At 45.1% G+C, this 19,679-nt stretch overlaps 1 protein-coding gene across 2 annotated transcripts in view; it reads right to left on the bottom strand.

Annotated features, from left to right (window-relative positions):
• LOC135386252 (glutamyl aminopeptidase-like) overlaps nt 1–19,679 on the bottom strand; it is a 48,223-nt gene that overhangs the window by 8,326 nt on the left and 20,218 nt on the right. For both annotated transcript variants that reach the window (XM_064616060.1, XM_064616061.1), the window contains exons 2-12: nt 17,273–18,165; nt 15,557–15,677; nt 14,103–14,257; nt 12,796–13,044; nt 10,663–10,794; nt 8,308–8,563; nt 7,743–7,870; nt 7,625–7,680; nt 5,104–5,251; nt 3,139–3,212; nt 1,263–1,364 (exon numbers count right to left, since the gene is read on the bottom strand). In XM_064616060.1, coding sequence (XP_064472130.1) covers nt 1,263–1,364; nt 3,139–3,212; nt 5,104–5,251; nt 7,625–7,680; nt 7,743–7,870; nt 8,308–8,563; nt 10,663–10,794; nt 12,796–13,044; nt 14,103–14,257; nt 15,557–15,677; nt 17,273–18,165 — 2,314 coding nt within the window. The remainder of the gene's footprint in view (nt 1–1,262; nt 1,365–3,138; nt 3,213–5,103; nt 5,252–7,624; nt 7,681–7,742; nt 7,871–8,307; nt 8,564–10,662; nt 10,795–12,795; nt 13,045–14,102; nt 14,258–15,556; nt 15,678–17,272; nt 18,166–19,679) is intronic.

Genomic DNA, 19,679 nt, shown 5'->3' with positions numbered 1-19,679 from the left:
CATGGCATGTGGATTAATTTAGCTGGCACTCGGATTAAAATCGCCGGAAAAACCTGTAGTATTACTTCTTATAAGGCAGATTTTTGTTAAAGATTCTGGAGCTCATGCCTGCAAGGGTGTCACATCCATTTCATGCAGAGAGATAGGAGAGGGTGTCTACAGGTTTTCCCGGCGATTTTAATCCAAGTGCCAGCTAAATTAATCCATGCCCCATAAAGTTTGCATGGCATGTGGATTAATTTAGCTGGCACTCGGATTAAAATCACCGGAAAAACCTGTAGTATTACTTCTTATAAGGCAGATTTTTTTAAAGATTCACACGTTCACGTGTGTACATTTTGCTTACTGTATGCAGCGTTTCTTATGCACAATATCTGCCACAGTTATGCTTGCACAATGCACCACGTCACCTTTACTTTTAATAAAGGTATATTCCCCACCCCCACCCCCTTCCTGTTGAACAATCATATGGGCTTTGTATGCCTTTCATGCTAAGTACGAAATATTTCTTAGGATGCTAACACGCAAAAATGTGAAAAGTCTAGCACTCGCAAGTGGATAAGTATTTAGTGAGATGGAAACATTAAACTAGTTTACTTTACTAAAACACTAGCTTTCGGACGGCGTCCGTCCTTCATCCGGTGCGATAAATTTAACACTCAGTACAGATATTCATACTGACGCACATCAGAGAAAGGGAACAAAAAAGGTGGTGAGGAGGAAATACAAATTCTTGTTGGAGAGGATTGGGGGCACGAAAAAAAAAAGAATCGTACAAAAAAAGGCGACGTACAGCAGGAGTGTTACCCGATACAAAAAACGTTGAGAGATCTCAGGTGAGCGAACACGGTAAGGAAGAAATTTTCCTTATTTAGCGTGAAAGGCTCATAATAAACGTACGTGTGAAAAGTTCGTATATAAACATATCCGTTGGTGCTGCCACTACCTCTCTGCACAGAACACATTCAAACCTAAACGTGTCTATTACTCTCACTGTTCGTGCATTCTTCAGTCATACCACCATTTGCACAGAAAGACTAGCCACATACTACGGCAATTAATCAAATCGCGTAAGTGGAATCTGGTAGACATATCTGCACTGCATGTTGCACGTGTCCATCTATTACAGCATTTTCGGTTTGTAATGCACCAATCCTCCAGTGGTGAAGAACTTCCAAAGCACCAAGAAGGTTTCCATGTAGTAACTTAAATCGAGACAGTTCATAGAGCAAGCAAAAGTAAGTCAAAGTAACTGTGCTTACTGACTTCCATTTGTCCACGCATAGAACCTTTTTGTGGCTTCAGCGAAGACTTTTTCGTCACCCAATGACAATCCACTCAAAAGCACCTCTGCTCGTAGCTTCCTGCATCAACAAAGAAACCGAGGAAGTCATAATTATACAGTAAAACCTGCGGATAGCGATGTCGCGTATAACAATATCGCTCTTAAAACGATGGTTCATGATTTTACCGTCAAAATATACATTGTTTCTATGGGGAAACGACCCGTGTACAGCGATGGAGACTGCAGTTCCGAGTACTCGTATAACGATGTTGGACGCTGTCCCGTACGCGTAATCTCGCGGCGATTTTCGCCGCGATAAGATACAGTAGAATCTCCATGATACGAATCGCGCGGGGTAGCAGAAAAAATTCGTATCATCCGAAATTCACATCAAAAGAATTAAACCAAAATAAAAATTGAGGCAAGAAAATAGACAGCGAATGTTAATTTTCCAATACTGTCCGTGAAAGAGGTAGGTGGTAACGCTTTTGTGTCTCCGTATTTGGCCAATGCTGCTCAAATTCGCGAGATGATTCAAAAGGGCTAGCACGTGCTTTCCACCCGCGAGTCGCGCCACAGTGTTCTAAAGCGAGCTTCTCCTAAAGCACGCAGGCGTTAGGTGAAGCTGACTTGGGGAATGGTGACGTGTAGTGTTGCCAGAAGTTGTCCTGATATGTTCCCTGGTTCCCTCCACGAGTTCTGGCCGATGTTTTCCTAAGCCAGTGCGATGTCACACAGCTTCGCGGGTTTTTCTTTTTTTTTTTTTTTTTTGCTACACGCGGCGCGGCGCGTGACTTTTCGGGGACGCGCTATTTAGGCCGTACCCCGTATAACGATGGAATTCGCGATTACCGTCAATATCGTTATACGCGGGTTTCACTGTAGCCTGAAGTTTTCGGGAAATATTTTTTTCTAAATTTGGGGTGAAAAAAAAATCGGATAAATAAACATGTGCACTAAATTCATGCGAATTCGGGTGGAAAAACTTCCAGTATGCTAAATTCGGGGAGAAATCGGGCCCAGTTACTCAAACCAACTGTACGGGTTTGGTACAAACGGTGATGTAACTGCATTTGATGCAAAACAATTAATTAAGTTAGTAACTTTCTACAGATGTCCCAGTGAGGGCAGTTCGCCGGGTAAAAATTGAGTTTCACCCTAAAGAGGCAACCTTCAATTCGGGGTGCAAATTCTGGGAAGCATCGGGTTAAACCCTAAAACTTCAGGCTCTAGTCATAAGGAGTGCAGAACGTTTATAGCCACGTATAGCATAGCGGTATAAACGTTCGCGGTATAAACGTAAAAACTCGCGGTGGCACTAGGTATACCATACTGTGAATTTTCTCAAGGGCAAAGCAATCGCTTTAAAGACCAGTGGCACCTAAATATTATTAACAGACTTTGAACAATCCATGAAGAAATATGACATCCACGCAGGACATTTTTTACTTTTGTTCCGAAGTTTTAAAGAGTGTGCCTCCACACTTGTCGACGTGGTTGCACTGCTTCACAATATTGAACAGACTGCCATCGACATTGTGCTGCATTATTGGAAGCAAACAACGCAGACACGTTATTTTACACGTTATGTTTTCTGTTATTTTGGGTAATAAAATGTTATTTCACGCATAATTCCAATGTTATATCATTCGACTGTTATTTTGTAGAATGCACATTATTCTCAGATTCACTAATCCTGTTTGCCTGTGCTTTTACAACTGTATATGGTGACATAGCTAATCACTTATAACAGATATGGACTCCCATTTTGTGACTGACTATGAACGGTCCCCACTGTAACCGATTTAAGGAAGTAGCTACCACGTTTCAATTTTATTAAGGAAGTAAATTACTTTTGCAGGAGTGAACCTTCGTCCTTCCAGCCCAAATCTTCCGTCACTGGACGCAGGACTTCAAGAATGTGAGCCTGGAAATGTCCTCCATTTTCAATAAAGGCACCTCAAAAGCAATGAAAATACTAGGCAGTATTAAGTCACACTTGCATACCTCGGTGCACAAGTAACTTAGTGTGAAACGTAAAAAGTATGTGATTTGGTGGGCCACAAGACTGTCTTCAAAACACTGTATCCCGAGTTTTTTTTGTGGGCTTTGTGGGCAATGGGCATGGCGGATGGAAGCGGATATCCGCAAGATACTTGCAGATTCGTATGAAAATTTAGCACTTTCTGCGGTGTGCGGATCGGATGCGGATGGCGCGAGGTCGGATGCGGATCGGATGCAGATGCGAAGGCAACGGATCGGTAGCGGTTCGGATGCGGATATACCGCATGCTGTAATTTTTCCAACAGCAATCTATTTGTATTGCGCGCCGACAACGAGCGCATGCTGAGGTTCACCTTTGACTATTAACGCCCAAGACGGAACAGGAGGTTTTCTGACATCTCGAACCGCGCGAGCACCGACGAGGAAGCGTTCCACGCATTCCAGAAGCCTATCCATTATCGCGTTTGTTAAAAGGCTTACCTTTGCTTGTCGTCGTGAGTCCTTCCGTGACAGAATGGAGGCATCCAAAATTATGCCTATGCTTCCGGCGGTCTTTACGCATCCTTCGAAAACATGCGGATTTTGCGGATCGGATACGGACGTAGACTGTTGTGTATGCCGCGGATGCGGGTCGGATACGGATAACCTGTGCGCGGATGCGGGTCGGATGCGGATGCCGAAAATCGCATCAGCGCAGGGCTCTACCAGCAGGTTCGTTCCCAGTAATATAGTCCGGATCACGAGTTTTCCAGATATCTGAAGTCCGGATAAGCGAGACATGACTGTATTTGACTTATGTTATTATATCTTCTTTCCTTCGGACACGCTGTTCTTGGGTCGTGGCGTCCCACGTGTCACTCATTTTGGTGCATGCGTCAAAACGTTTCGCCAGCTAACACGGTTAGACACACTACCTAAACCAAACAAACTATTATAGAACAAATGTAGATCCCTCAGTAAGCAAGACTGACTACACTGAAACCCAGATAATTAAACCATATATATGTACAGTCGCCGTCCGATTTTTCGGACTCGGCGCGGATCGCGCAAAAGTCCGAATAATCGAGCAGTCCGAAAAAACGAATTTCGCTTCAAAATGACCTTTATTAAGCCCTAATAGGCTGGAAAAATTTGTCAGTGCTTTCCTAACGCGCTTCCAGCTCTGCCTGATAACATCAGCTCCTATTTCCCGAAGCGACATTTCGTCAACGTACACTGTCAGAGGCACCGCCGTCATCAAGTCCGCAAGTCGGCTTCACATAACGCATGCGTGCTTTAGGTGAAGCTCGCTTTACAGCGCGACTCGCGGGCGGACAGCACAGCACGTGCTGGGCCGTTGGCCAAAACCAATGACGCAAAAGCGTTACGACAGACGTCTTCTACCCAGAGGGATGGAAAATGAACGATCATCACTGCCTATCTTGTTGCCTCAATATTTTAGTTGGTTGATTTCTTTCGATACGAATTTCGGACGATACCAATATTTTCTGTCACCCCAAGAGCGAAATTCGCTGGTCAGGCAAACAGAGTCCGAAATATCGAGCAACGGGGCTGCACGGCGTCCGAAATTTTGGACGTTCTTATACATCAACTCTATGGGACCCGCGGCCGTTCCGCGAACGAGTCCGAATAATCGAGATCCGAATAATCGAGGTCCGAAAAATCGAGGTCCGAAAAATCGAGGTCCGAAAAACCGAGGTCCGAAAAATCGAGGTCCGAAAAATCGGTCGACGACTGTATTCAGAACTAAATAACGTGAACAGGGAGTAGACACTGAGAAGGAAAATAAGGCGTCGTATTTCGGGCTGGCCTACCTTGACGTGTGGCAGCCAAGGGCTGTCCCAACCCAGCTTGCAGAGGTCGAAGAAATGCGGCAACGCTGTGGCCCATGGCGCAAAGTGACGCTCTTTGCTCAAATACTTGGTGAGGTTCATGGTCAGCGGCACTGCCAGCTCCCCAGTCCTACGCAGAGGCACATGTACGCTTTCACGCTTGCCATCTGCCAGCGTAACAATTATTATTTTTTGTTTAACGATATAGCCTTTCGTCTGGCACCACTGTGTCTTTACCAGCTCACACGAAGCTGTTTCTTGTTCATAGTATCTGTTGCATCTTTTGTTGACATGACAAATGCACGAAGGCTAGAGGCTGGTGTAGCTTGACACTCACGAAAGGTAAGACAATGCGATTTCACATGAAAATTTTGTTTCGCACATATTAAGTATGATCTTAATTTCTAAAAATTTGTAGGTACTTATATGAAAATATGTACCTGATAGTAACACAACAGACTTGAACCTACAGAAGCGTGTGCGGTTATTACAGGTTTTCAAGCCGATTTTAATCCAAGCGCCATCGGGATTAATCCATGTGCCATGCAAACTTTATGGGGCGTGGATTAATTTAGCTGGCACTTGGATTAAAGTCGCCGGGAAAACCTGTAGTTACACCCAAACTTTTCAAAGAAACGCTTCTCAAGAGCCTCAAACTCAAACTGCTTACAGGAGTACACAAGAACACGAAAAATAAAAGTGTCAGGAAGAGTAGAAATTAGAATTACATGCCCTAGTAAACATATCCGCATAAAAAGTACAAGAGCAGCGTGCAATCATGGTGACGCGGGGGGCTTTCACGGAGGGTCAGAAGAGCCCGGTATGCATCAACATTACTCATGATATGAACCAAAAGTATCTGAAAACGGAACTCGTCAAGATGCAAGTTCAGTCTACGGGCCACTCAAGAATGCTGAACATTTTGCACTCGGCATTGCATCCCCCATTGCATCAGAAATTCAGTCTACAGGCCACTCAAGAACACTAAACATTTTGCACTCAGCATTGCATCCCCCATTGCATCAGAAGTGCAAAGAAGATGCAAATTGAAGTCTACAGGCCACTCAAGAATGCTAAACATTTTGCACTCAGCATTGCATCCCCCATTGCATCAGAAGTGCAAAGAAGATGCAAATTCAGTCTACAGGCCACTCAAGAACGCTAACCATTTTGCACTCAGCATTGCATCCCCCATTGCATCAGAAGTGCAAAGATGCAAATTCAGTCTACAGGCCACTCAAGAATGCTAAACATTTTGCACTCAGCATTGCATCCCCCATTGCATCAGAAGTGCAAAGAAGATGCAAATTCAGTCTACAGGCCCCTCAAAAACGCTAAACATTTTGCACTCAGCATTGCGTCCCCCATTGCATCAGAAGTGCGAGAGGTGCTTTCTTTTATTTCTTACCTTAAATCATCTCTTTACTTGATACAGCCCTATTTTACCCTGTTTTACAGCTTCTATCATAAAACTGGATTTGAAACCACAGTTTGAAAAAATATATGTAACCAGGAAACATACGTATCCCGGTCAATGTTCTGTAGTGGACACGGTTGTCTAAAATCAGCACTCCCTGGCTTATCTCATCTCAAATCTCTAGGTGTCGCAAGACTATTTCTTTCGAGTAATAAACACGTGCATCACATGGTTCACCTTCAAATGCAATACAGTCGCCGACCGATTTTTCGGACCCCGATTTTTCGGACATGCTCGATTGCGGACTCGTTTGCGGAACGGCCGCGGGTCCCATAGAGGTGATGTATAAGAACGTCAAAAATTTCGGACGCCGTGCAGCTCCGTCACTCGATATTTCGGACTCTGTTTGCCCAACTCGCGAATATCTCTCATGGGGTGATGGAAAACATTGGTATCATCTGAAATTCGTATCAAAAGAAATCAACCAACTAAAATATTGAGGAAAAAAAATAGGCAGTGATGATTGTTGATTTCCCATTCCTCTGAGTAGAAGAGGTCTGTCGTAGCGCTTTTGCGTCTTCGTTTTTGGCCAACGGCCCAGCACGTGCTGTCCGCCCGCGAGTCGCGCTGTAAAGCGAGCTTCACCTACAGTACGCATGCGTTAGGTGAAGCCGACCTGCGGACTTGATGACAGCGGTGCGGCGGTGCCTTTGTCAGTGTACTTACAGTGACGAAATGTCGCTTCGGGAAATAGAAGCTGACGTTATCAGGCAGAGCTGGGAGCGCGTTAGGAAAGCACCGACAAATTTTTCCAGCCTACTAGAGCTTAGTAAAGTTTATTTTGAAGCGAAATTCGTTTTTTTTCGTTTTTTTCGGACTGCTCGATTATTCGGACTCTAGCGCGATCCCCGCAGAGTCCGAAAAATCGGACGGCGACTGTATTGGCACAACATTTTCAAACGCAACATAGGTAGTATAGGACGGTGAAGTACTGACAGGCGACTTTAGCTAACCGTGTCCCCGACAGTACATTAAGCCTATGTTGTACCAGCTACTGTAGCAGCAGAAGTATGATTACTAACTTACCTGGCTAGGGTGAATGCATCATCAAGAAGACCACCTCTGTCTGAAGCAGAGAGCACCTGCAGAACTCTACTATCTTAATACTGCAATTTTCATTCCGATGCGAAACTGAATTTCTTACCTCGTGGTCAGTGTTCAGCTGTTCAATAAGAGCTTCCCAGTTAGAATTCTCATAGTTCACCCTGTAGAACCCAGTTTGGTTGGTATTTGCCTTGATCCACTTTGCCGTTCCGTCAAATGGAATTTGAACTGCAAGGACAACGGGAGTGTGTTATGATTAGGGCCTGACTTTTTAGGGTTAAACCCGTATCCGCCCGATATTTACCCCCCGAACGAAAATCTGTAAAATTCGGGTTTAACCCGAATCTACCCGAAAACATCCGGGTCGCGTGGCGCACTCATAAGCGTGCATTAAAATAAAGTTTGATAACATTGCTAAACATCAGTTCCATGTTAAGACAAATTTTTATTAAACAAAAAAAAAATCACCCGAATTCCTGATGACAGAATATTCCGTAACGGGATTTAACCCGAATACACTCGAATTTTCGAATGAAAAATATCACCCGATATTTACACCCCGAATTTGGCCAAAAATAAAACACGAAAAAGTCAGGCCCTAGTTATGATGTGGCACAGTTTAAAGTTAGGTTAGGTTGGGTTGTGGCCTCATCCTGGAGCCTCACCATCTGTCTTGTTCATCCAATACAGCTGGGATGTTTGGTTGGCATCTGTCATGATCGTCAGGGGAACAAACCATTTGTAGCCAAACTCAGAGAGGTCGTCAGTGGTTGCTTCATCACTTTCATCACCCACCAGACGAAATCGTGTCTGATTGGCCCACAGGCGTCCACCAGACACCTTCAGTTGTATCAGTGGGTAGCCCTTCTGACGAGTCCATGTATTCATAACTTCTTCAACATTCAACTGCCCTGATGTCACCTAGGGAAAAAAAAAAGGCATCCAAGAGCAGCTACAGCAACTCCTAGTTACTGCTCTTTTGTACAGTAAAACTCGCGGATAGCGATATCGCGTATAACGATATCCCCCGTAAAACGATGGTTCATGATTTTACCGTCAAAATATACATTGTTTCTATGGGGAAACGACCCGCGTATAGCGATGGAGACCGCAGTTCTGAGTACTCGTATAACGATGTTGGACGCTCTCTCGTGCGCGTAACCTCGGGGCGATTTTCGCCGCGATAAGATATAGTAGAATCTCGATGATACGAATCTCACGAGGTAGCTGAAAAAATTCGTATCACCCGAAATTCACATCAAAGGAATTAAACCTAAATAAAAATTGAGGCAAGAAAATAGACAGCGACTGTTCATTTTCCTGTCAGTGAACGAGGTAGGCGGTAACGCTTTTGTGCCTCCGTATTTGGCCAATGCTGCTCAAATTCGCGAGATGATTCGAAACGCCTAGCACGTGCTTTCCACCTGCGACAGTGTTCTAAAGCGAGCTTCTCCTACAGCACGCAGGGGTTAGGTGAAGCCGACTTGCGGAATGGTGACGTGTAGTGTTGCCAGAAGTTGTCCTGCAATGTTTCCGGCTTCCTCCACGTAGTTCTGATCGCTGTTTTCCCAAGCCAGTGGATGTCACACAGCTTCGCGTTTTTTAAGCATCTTTTTCTTTTTCTTTTGCTACACGCGGGGTGCCGCGCGACTTTTCGGGGACGCGCTATATAGGTCAGCGCTCGTTTAACGATGTACCCTGTATAATGATGGAATTCGCGATTACACTCAATATCGTTATACGCGGGTTTCACTGTAGTGCTACAGAAGAAACACATTTCTGCTCTCATAGCAGAGGGCATAGATCGCCAAACAGTCAGCCCAGACTCCAGAAGTAGAGTCACTATGACTCTAACCAGAACCTAGGCTTCCATGCATTATTTACTAAGCCTAAAAGCTCCCAAGAAAAAGCTGTACCACACTTGGTTCACCTACTTGCCACACTGGTGCTGTCTGCACGTTTACATCTACCACGAGAAACGGTTACAGTGCAGTGCCTCCACCATGGCAATTGCATGCTGCAAGCCTGCAACCGCTAGCTCACTTGATTTCAAGCATTATGGGCACCACTCATATGTAATTTCTTAACACTGTGTCTTCACATAAGTGTTACAACTGACGTAGGATACCCATGATGAGCATATGGATAAGATTACGCACGTATCAGTGCTTGTGAACTTGCAACGTAATATCTTTAAAGATCAATAAATCTGCGGACAGCATTGTGTATATTTGTTTATTGCTATAGCGGAAGAAGATAACAAATTAAATTCCTGAAGTTGAAGTTGATACTTATTTAAAGTATCTGAAGCAGGGGTGTGCGAATATCCGAATTCGAGGGTTTTTCCTATGCTGTGCTAACCTCTGATTCAGACACTGTGAGGTCTACGCAATATTTACAAACCCACAAGCTAAGGGAAGAGGGTAGGACGTTATTTTTTTATTTTTTTATTTTCACAGGACACAAAACTTAAAGGTCTACGAGTTACGCTGCAGTCAGAAAAAGTCTTCCCGTCAGTCTACAGTCTAAGTGAAAATTAAACTCCAGGTTTGCCGTTATGAAGCTAAAGGATGTTCATCGCAAAGCCGAGGCAGGATGCTAATTTGCTTGTTTCACACGTGACCTGTGGATGTCCTGAAACAGCTACACAGCCTATTAACATAATTGCCCCAGTAAGTAGACCCACCTGTTGGGCCACCTGTGAAGCCGAAAACACTACCACGTAAAATTAAAGAGTAGGGGCTTCCAACAGAAGAATTGTGTGTCTCTCTTGTGACAGTAACGGCAGAAAAATTACAGTAAAGTCATGGCCTGACTGACCCATCTCGGCTTCCTCTTTCCAATGAGACCACCAGTGTTAATATCTGTCGATTAGCTTTCGAGAAAAAGCGTAAATCACGCTCCAGAGAAGAGGCATGGGGACGGAGAGCTGGTGCGCCGTCCCTTAAGACCAGACTGTATTGAATAAATGCCAAATTGCCTAGAAACCATTGTGGTCATGGGGAATAGGACAAGCTTACGTTGGTAAAGGCATCCCAGAGGTCTTCCGTGCGGGCATTTTTGAACCTGTAGTTGGTTAAGTAGTGCGTAAGTCCCATCTTGAGAGGGTCAGATCCCAAGAAACTTTGCAGCATGTAAATTACAGCAGCTCCCTGTAACAGAGGAAGGTGGCAGTCTAACATGTGCCATAGTCACATCATATTGCACATGGTGGTTTTTAGAAGGACGTAAACACTTGCATGTACAGTGAAACATCCGTAGACACACACCCATGGGAGCAAGGTATTGAAGAGAGGTACAGGTAAGTGCACAGGTAAGGTACAGGTATACCTAGAAGTATTTAAGTAAGAGCAGTAAAGCTTGCTGGGGACCCAGCTGTCCAAAGTAGGGGAGTGATCGTCTAGAAGAGGTGTCCCTAAGGGGAGGTTTTACTGTACTGTTTAAGTGGCTAATTTTGTTGTCTTAAGGGACATTTTGGGGAATATTCCCTTGGACGTTCCATGCAGTTGTACCATGGAGCTCATCTGCCTCAGAAGCTGGACATCTGAGGCTTGCCAGGATATCACGAATTGTCTGTGTTTATGTTACACCGTTGTGGAACCAAACCTTTCCTCGGTGAACTTGACATTGCTTGGTGAACTCAAGTAGAAAACAAGAACAGGAGTTGAATGACTAAACGACATTCAAATTATTGTGGAATTGATGTAAGCTGCCAGAAGGTGAATAGAATGTAGGCTGAAGAGTGCTGGTTGACCAGTGCAGTGAAGATCATGTTGATGTACACTTCTCTAACCAACTCGTCTAAACAATTCTACCAACTAAAATATTGAGGCAAGAAAGTAGACAATGATTCTTCATTTTCAATTCCTCCGAGCAGAAGAGGCCTGTCGTATTCCCACAGCGTCTTCATTTTCGGCCAACGGCATGACTTAAAAGGCCCAGCACTGCTGTCCGCCCGCGCGACGCTTCTGTAAAGCGAGCTTCACCTAAACCCCCCGCGTGCGTTAGGTGAAGTCGACCTACAGAATGGTGATGATGGTTGTGCCGTCGTTTGTGTACAGTGACGAAATGTCGCTTCGGGAAATAGAAGCTGATGTTATCACGCAGAGCTGGAAAGTATCGTGAGGAAAGTATCGACAAATTTTTCCAGCCTTCTAGTAAAGTTGACTTTGAAGCAAAATGACTTTTTTCGGACTGCTCGAACTTGCCTTTCCCCTTTTCCTTCCAACAGGGAAAAGGGGCTTTTGGGGAATGGAAGGAAGGAATTTGCAATTGTAAATTAAATGTTGTAAAATGTAAATTGTAGTATATGCCAGTATGTTTGTTTGTTTGGTTGTTCTGTGAGAACAAACCGGTTTGAAAGTTGTGAATTGTCCTGTGTTAAAGTGACAAATTAGGCAAGTTGGGGAACGTCCAACGTAATTAGGGCCAGTTTTTTTTTTTTTCTTTCGGGCTATATTTCTCAGCAACATCGAGGGTAAATATCGCGTCACATGTTACTTAATAATTCGGGTGTAATCGGGTTGAACTGAACCTGATTCAACCCAATTAAAATTGAACTGGATTGAAACAGGTGGCAGTCATGGGTTTACTCGGCACAATACACATGACGCACCAGTAGATGCAGAGTATCAATATTTAGCCCATGCATCTAAAAGGCAGAGGGTATCCACTTTGACAGTTTGTACGAGCATATTTACGCATTTACAACAAAGTTTCCAAAGTTCTGTATTAGTTGTGATGACTTTAGATCCCCCGGGTCCCAGCAGTTTTCGAAGAAACATCGAGTTAATACTCGCTTTTGCCTATTTGAATTTTGGGGATAAATATCTGGTGTAATCGGGTATAACCCTAAAAAATGGGGAAAACTAAACCTAATGAAATGGGCTAAGGAACAGCGACAAATAAGAAAAGACAGGACTCCTGTCCTGCCTGCCCTTGCTCTTTTGCGCTATTTCATGATGTTTGTTGCCTTCTGGTGGAGTCCTTAATGTAGACATCATTTTCACTTGCAAGGATATAAACATAATCAATGTGATAGAAAAATCAACACTACCGTGGAAAGGTGGATAATGAACACATTCTGCATACCATCACGTCATTGTAAATGGGCCCCAGTGCATAGCTTACCAGATGGAAAGGTGTTACCTTACCTTGTTGTAAGAGATGGAGTCAAACAGAGCATCAATGTCAGCAGGGTCGTGAACGCTGGCAGAAATGGGATGGGAGGCCCGCAGTGCATCGAGGTCCAGGGCTGGCTGTGTAGTGGTGCAAGGAAATGTGGCCATGGCTTCCCATTCTTTCCCTATGTGATCCAAGGCAACATTCTCGAGGAAGGTAGCAAAGCCCTCGTTGAGCCAGAGGTCGTCCCACCACTCCATTGTCACAAGGTTGCCGAACCACTGCGTGAAGGAGAAGCACGCAGGCATGTCGGATGTTTCGGAAATGCAAATCAAGCTGCATGCAGGTCTGTACTACCTTTCATTCACTTTCCTGTGTGTTTTTCTTCTTTTTTTTTTTTGTTACAGACACTATTTACACTAAAAAAGCCATTTCTTTATTGTAAGGAACATTTGGAATTTCTGGAATCCTTTGCAAAAAAAGAAGCTTGTCTAGTTACCTGCACATACAGTAGAACAGTCTATGCTCTCGTTATTATGACACTCGTTATTATGACCTTGTCATTATGACACTCTTTAATATGACACTCGTTTATACAGCATCCTCACTTTGTGACCCTTTTTCTATGGAAACGTTTCTTCCCCATAGAAGCACCGTCTATTTCTCCCTCGTTATCAGGACAACTCTTTAAACCGACTACGGCCCAACTTCTGAGGACAGGTCGGGTAGAACATGTGCATTCCGCCCCAGTTATTATGATCACTGACTATTGACCTCACTGGCTGTGAGCAGAGCTTTGAGGATGAACAAACGCTGAAAAGAACGCTGGTGTTCTGCCCCTATTATGACCACACCGACCTTGCAACCCTTGTGTTCCACGAAGTACAGTGGCCTTGGGTAACACATGTGTGGACAATGTGTGGACCTTAAATATACCGGCTGTTACAGTTAAAGGGGTTGAGAAACCAAATGCAGCCCCCTAAATGTATGGCATCGTTTCATGCGTTGTAGTCCATGGAGCCCACACGAAAAGTCCCACATTCAGCGCTTCAACGTTTTTTTTACTATTGGATATTTAAAACGGCAATTTCTTCGAGCCACCGTCGACGGTGGCGCCAATCAACGCTGAGAGACATTGGCAGGCGAACAGGAAGTGACACATGTCAAAACTGTTTTTATTAACTTTAGATTATTTTAACTTGTCTCGCATCACCGAGACCAAGGGTTTTGTGATACAGCCACAGCGATTCCCTTGTGGCATCTCATCCATCAATTCTCATGTGGAACCTTTTCCTTGTGGAATCTCATCACCTGGCAGGTACAGAGGACAACCACTAACCTGATGAGCGAGCTCGTGTGCGACGGTAGAGGCGATCCGCTCCTTGCTCTTGACTGGAGTCAAGACATCGTCGTACAACAGGGAGCTCATTCGGAATGTTATCAGCCCCCAGTTCTCCATTGCACCAGGGCCAAAGTCTGGGATCGCTATCAGGTCTGAGAGAATAAAAAGTCCAATGCCAGGTCTCAAGTACAAACACAAAATGTTGGAAAAACCACACAGTTAGTTATCATCTTTACACAATTACTTGCAGGGACCTGCACAGGACAAGGACGTCTCAAGGGGATGTTGGCGATTCTTATATAGGGGGTGTAAAACCCATAGTTTCTGGCCTTTCTGGCGCCTTTGGCCTCTTTGGCAAGTACGTTGGGGAGTGTTGTACGATCTTTGGGGCGACATGGTGTAAAGGGGAGTAGGGACAATCCCTGAGTACTTGTGTGAAGGTGAGCATCACAGGTTTTTATGTATGCGACGTCGCTATCATAACTTTTTATCATCTGATTTCTGTCGTGAAGAAGACAGGAAAAACATGCATGTAATACTCTCGCACGCTACATGTTTTCATAGCCTACGGTTTGCTGCTGGGTTTCACAACCCAGTGTGCAGCCTTTGTGTGCCCCTAAGTGTGCAGCCTTTACAAACGAACACAAATCTATGACCATACTTGGGCAGAATATTTGAACAGAGTAAGAAAAAGTGCTTTCACCTTGTGAGAACTCTCGCAGTTAACGGACACAGGGAGATTACAATGATGAATGAAAATCTGGTTAAAATGGTAATGTGAAAAATGGTAATGGTAAAATGGTAAAAGGTGGTAAAGGTAAAATGGTAAAATGGTAATGTGTGTTAAAATGGTAAAGTGGTGCAGGCGCACCACTTTTTGTACCATCACTGGTTCATCCAGATTCACAAGCACGGGGTGAAGTTCATTAGTATTACAGTTATAGTAAAGTTGTACTAACAGCTTTATGTATCACCGACAACATGTGTCTAAAGCTGAAACGACAAAGTTCTCCCACTGAAGAGGGAGAACAGAAAAGAAAGCAAGGGGTGTTGGGAGTGACCTGCATAAAGCACCTATCCAGCAGTCGAGCGTAATTAAACCTTTAATGATGCTATGGCGGGAACTAAGACAAGGACAAGACACACGTGAAATCTACCTCCTGTGCGTGTCTTGCCCTTGTCGTAGTTCCCGCCGTGACGTCGTTCAATTACGTATAACCAACTTGCCCAATGTGCTGTGCTTCTGTAATTAAACCTACGTGTGAGCGCACTGATAACTTGGTGAGAGTGCTAGATAGTGCTAGCGATAGTCAAACACAGCTCCAAGTGATATAAGGACAGGTTTGGAAATAAAACATCTTGGTCTAAAGCTAGAGCATGCATCGTGTCGTAACAGTTTTCATTTGTACAAGAAGAGATTTTGAAATTGAAATTGAAACACTGTGACTCACCTAATTTGTCCATGGGATAGGGAATGTTGAAGAACTCGTTGTAAAATTTGAGTGATTTTGCCATTATGTCGCGAGCAAAATTGCCTTGCGGAACTTGCTTGCTGGGCACGAGCACACTCAACTGCAATGTATAGCCCCATCGTTATACACGTAATTTTTACACATACGCAATATTTTATACACAATATTTTTACACATACACAATATTTTTACACATACACACATTTTTTTACACCTGACCTGTATGTACAGGTGATTTTAGAGGAGCAACGAGGTGACATCCAACATGACTCGAAACCCTGTCTCATTTGCCACGCTCACCATCAGGGGACACCGCACAAAATATTCTCGCTGTCGACAGTAACATCAGATGGACAGGTTGGTACGTATCTGAGGCAAAAGCGGTAAAAAAAATGGCAACACTTGACACGTAAACACACGCAAAAGTGTTGCAGCTCTGTGTTTGAGCGTCCTGTCTTACCGTTGTTTTTGCCTCAGATATTTTCGTTGCGCAGTGTGTTGTCACTGCGCGATCCACTTTACAAACATGGGCGGAGAAAGCAGCCGCGGAAACCGATCTTCGTGCGACGTTGAGAGGTCCCGTGCCTCTCTTTTTTTTGTTCTCATTTCTTCTCAACGCGCGTGCTGCCTATACTGTATGAGCTGCGGCAGTCTCTATCCCAAGTCCCATACCGGGAGAATGGGCTACGTCACGACCGGCGCTCCTCCTCCCCACGTTCACCAAGATCGGAGGTTCCTTTAAAGGTGCGCCGAACTCACCTCACACGCGGAGCCTCGCGTGCACCGCGGATTAACTGCACCCCTCGTTCTTTCGCGGGGAGCTCATTTTATTTGTTACAGAACATGGCACAGCCATAAACGATAAAAATCTTAAACATTTTAAAAATTTAAGGGGAGGTCACCTCAGTGCTCCTCTAAGCTGTAAAACAAACAGTACGCGACATCACGTAAATGGAGTCTGACGTCTTCGGGTTAAACCCGATTCCGCCCGGTTATTCCCTCCCGAATCGGTCTCGGACCAATTCGGCCTCAACCCTATTTCTCCATTAATTCCAATCACGTATTATGTCGCATCACGTATGGCAGACACGATATATCTTTTGCGGTTTCTTAATGCAGTGTATTACCTTTTTCCACACTTCCTGTAACCCACTCCTCCCATGTAATGCCCGTATGGGACTTTTGGGAGCTCAATAAATTGATTGATTGATTTAGTATGATAATCTGCGTGCACGTCTACTGAAAATATTATTTGAGTGCGACAACAAACTATGCAAAGAGCATATAATGTTACAACATGCCGTGTTTTGTGGCAATCACTCATGAGGAATGCATGTTTGAACAATACGTGCCCCTTTAGACTACAGGCTGTTTGCTGGGCAGACAGAAAAAAATAACTCTCAATTGTATCAATAGCATCCAATTTTTTGTCCCCAAATTCAGGAAGGAAGGACATTCAACCCAAAAAAATCGGACCTTCTGTGTAAACCACTTCCACAACTTAAGTATAATGAGGGGAATCAAAGACGTACTGACACACGACACATTAGATTATATCCTTGCGAGGCAATGCTTGCAGCTAATGAAACGCGCCTCACATATAGCCCTACATCCCACACTCGAAACGCGCGTAACACATTAAAAAAAAGCGCATGCGGCTACACAATAAACCTATAAGCTAGGACAAAGCCTCACCTTCATTATCCTGCCTCCATAATTGAAGTTTACGTACGTGTCCTTGTACCCATCACATACGACAAACGCCACCAGGTACGTGCTCATTCTTAGCGACGTGTGGAAATCGGTCACCCGCGAACCCCCGTCGAAACCGACGCTACTGACACCCATATTTGCGAACGCTTCCAGGTCGGAGTCATGCCAGATGGTCAGCTTGAACGTCGCTTTTAGCCCGGGTTCGTCGAAACACGGGAACGCCTTTCGGGCGGACGTCGGCTCAAACTGGGTAGCCGCCACCAGCTTCGTCTCGTTATTCTTGGTGGTGTAAGAGCTCAGGTAGAACCCGACCAAATCCCGGTGCAGGTGGGCCTCGAACTCGAGACGCAACGTGTAATTGGTGTTCGGCGCGAGGCTTCCGTCAAACTCCACGTAAACCTGGTCGTGCTGCGGGATCTCGCCCCACGCGGTTGTCTGCGGGGCTCCTGGTCCGAGGAGCTGCGGTTCCTTGAGCGTGAGGTTCTTCGCGTGAATGATGAGGAAGTCCGTGGACTGGTTCACCGTGAGGGTGACGTTGACGGAGCCGCTGAAGAAGGCGGCCGTGAGGTTCGGCCGCATGTGGAGGCTGTAGTGGATGGGAAGGATGAAAGGGGGCAAGCGAATGTCGTTCCATTTCCCGTAGGGCGGCGGCCCGCTTGGTTTCGGAGGCTCGGGTGTACTAGTGGCGCCCCCCTTTTCGCTGGGAGGTCCCTTGACGATGGGGCAGCGCAGCACGGGCCGCGCAAACGCGGCGATGAGCGCAATAACGAGGATGGCTATGAATATGCAGATGCCGATGATAACAGCTCGCCGCTTGGTGCAGGAGACATACTGCATGTTTCCCTTGTTGCCGTCTTGACTCTTGTTTGAGTTATCTGGAAAAAAAAGAAATCGGCAGATGACGAAGGACACGTGCACAAGCGCAGAAGCGGATGTAAGACTACCGTAGCAGACGACAGCAACAGCTCCTATGCAAACGCGTAGAACGATGATGATAATAAACTTTGTAAAGAACCACCTCTCGTGGGGAAAAAAAAAATTCGGCAGATGACACAAGACTCACGCACAAGCGCAGAAGCGGACGTACGACTGCCGTAGCAGACGACAGCAACAGTTCCTATGCAAACGCGTAGAATGATGATGATAATAAATTTTGTAAAGAACCGCCTCTCGTGGGAAAAAAAAAATTCGGCAGATGACACAAGACTCGTGCACAAGCGCAGAAGCGGACGTACGACTCCCGTAGCAGACGACAGCAACAGTTCCTATGCAAACGCGTAGAATGATGATGATAATAAATTTTGTAAAGAACCGCCTCTCGTGGGAAAAAAAAATTCGGTAGATGACACAGGACTCGTGCACAAGCGCAGAAGCCGACGTACGACTGCCGTAGCAGACGACAGCAACAGTTCCTATGCAAACGCGTAGAATGATGATGATAATAAATTTTGTAAAGAACCGCGTCTCGTGGGAAAAGAAAATTCGGTAGATGACACAAGACTCGTGCACAAGCGCAGAAGCGGACGTACGACTACCGTAGCAGACGACAGCAACAGCTCCTATGCAAACGCGTAGAACGATGATGATAATAAACTTTATAAAGAACCACCTCACGTGGGACATGCACCGCTTGTACAAAAATACTAAGGTAAGCTGAAGTGCAAAGCATTGCAGAAGTTGAGGAAGCAATAACCGGGCCGATGAGTAGCGCCACCGCTAGCTTCAAATTGCGGTGCTGGGAAGGGTGCGTGTGACATGATCGTTATAATCTAGTAGGTCGTGGCACAAACGGACAATCACAAGGCCAAAGCCATATTAACCAATTCGTCTACTTCCAAAAGTGCATGGAGAGGGAAGTTATCACCTGAGAGTGTCATCAAAAAAATCTAGGCAACAGAAGGGCTCAAACACACACTACTTGAATTCCAGTCAAGTGTGCTAACTGTTACACTATGCTGGTGGAACATCCCGACTTGCCAAGGCCCCCCCCCCCCACCCCCACCCCCACCCCCTGGACAGACAGCACATGCATATACAGGGCATGTCAGTTAAATCCCTGGGCTAAATAATTCGCGATGTACCAATCGAAGAACTTTATTTTTTACAGGTATCTGCCCGATGCCACCTACAAGCTGCACAAAGTGTGAATGACTGCTAGGCACTCATTAAAAATTCAAATGAGCTTCGTGAAAAACATGATTTCTAAAGCAGGGCGCCGTCGGCATTAAAATGAACACTACCCCTTTGGGACCTTCGGTGGACACCTTTTAAAGAAAAATCTGAGCGGGTCATCTGCTGTAGTAATTAATTGGTTTCGGTTTACATATTTTTGTAGCGTCTGGTCGCGGTGAAGCGCAAAAGGACGCTCCAGTCCCAGTCTGTCCCACCA

The sequence above is a fragment of the Ornithodoros turicata genome, chromosome 2 (genome assembly GCF_037126465.1).
Source record: "Ornithodoros turicata isolate Travis chromosome 2, ASM3712646v1, whole genome shotgun sequence".
Lineage (NCBI taxonomy): Eukaryota > Metazoa > Arthropoda > Arachnida > Ixodida > Argasidae > Ornithodoros > Ornithodoros turicata.
The sequence above is the reverse complement of the archived record's forward strand: the minus strand, read 5'-3'. Positions and strand labels throughout refer to the sequence as shown.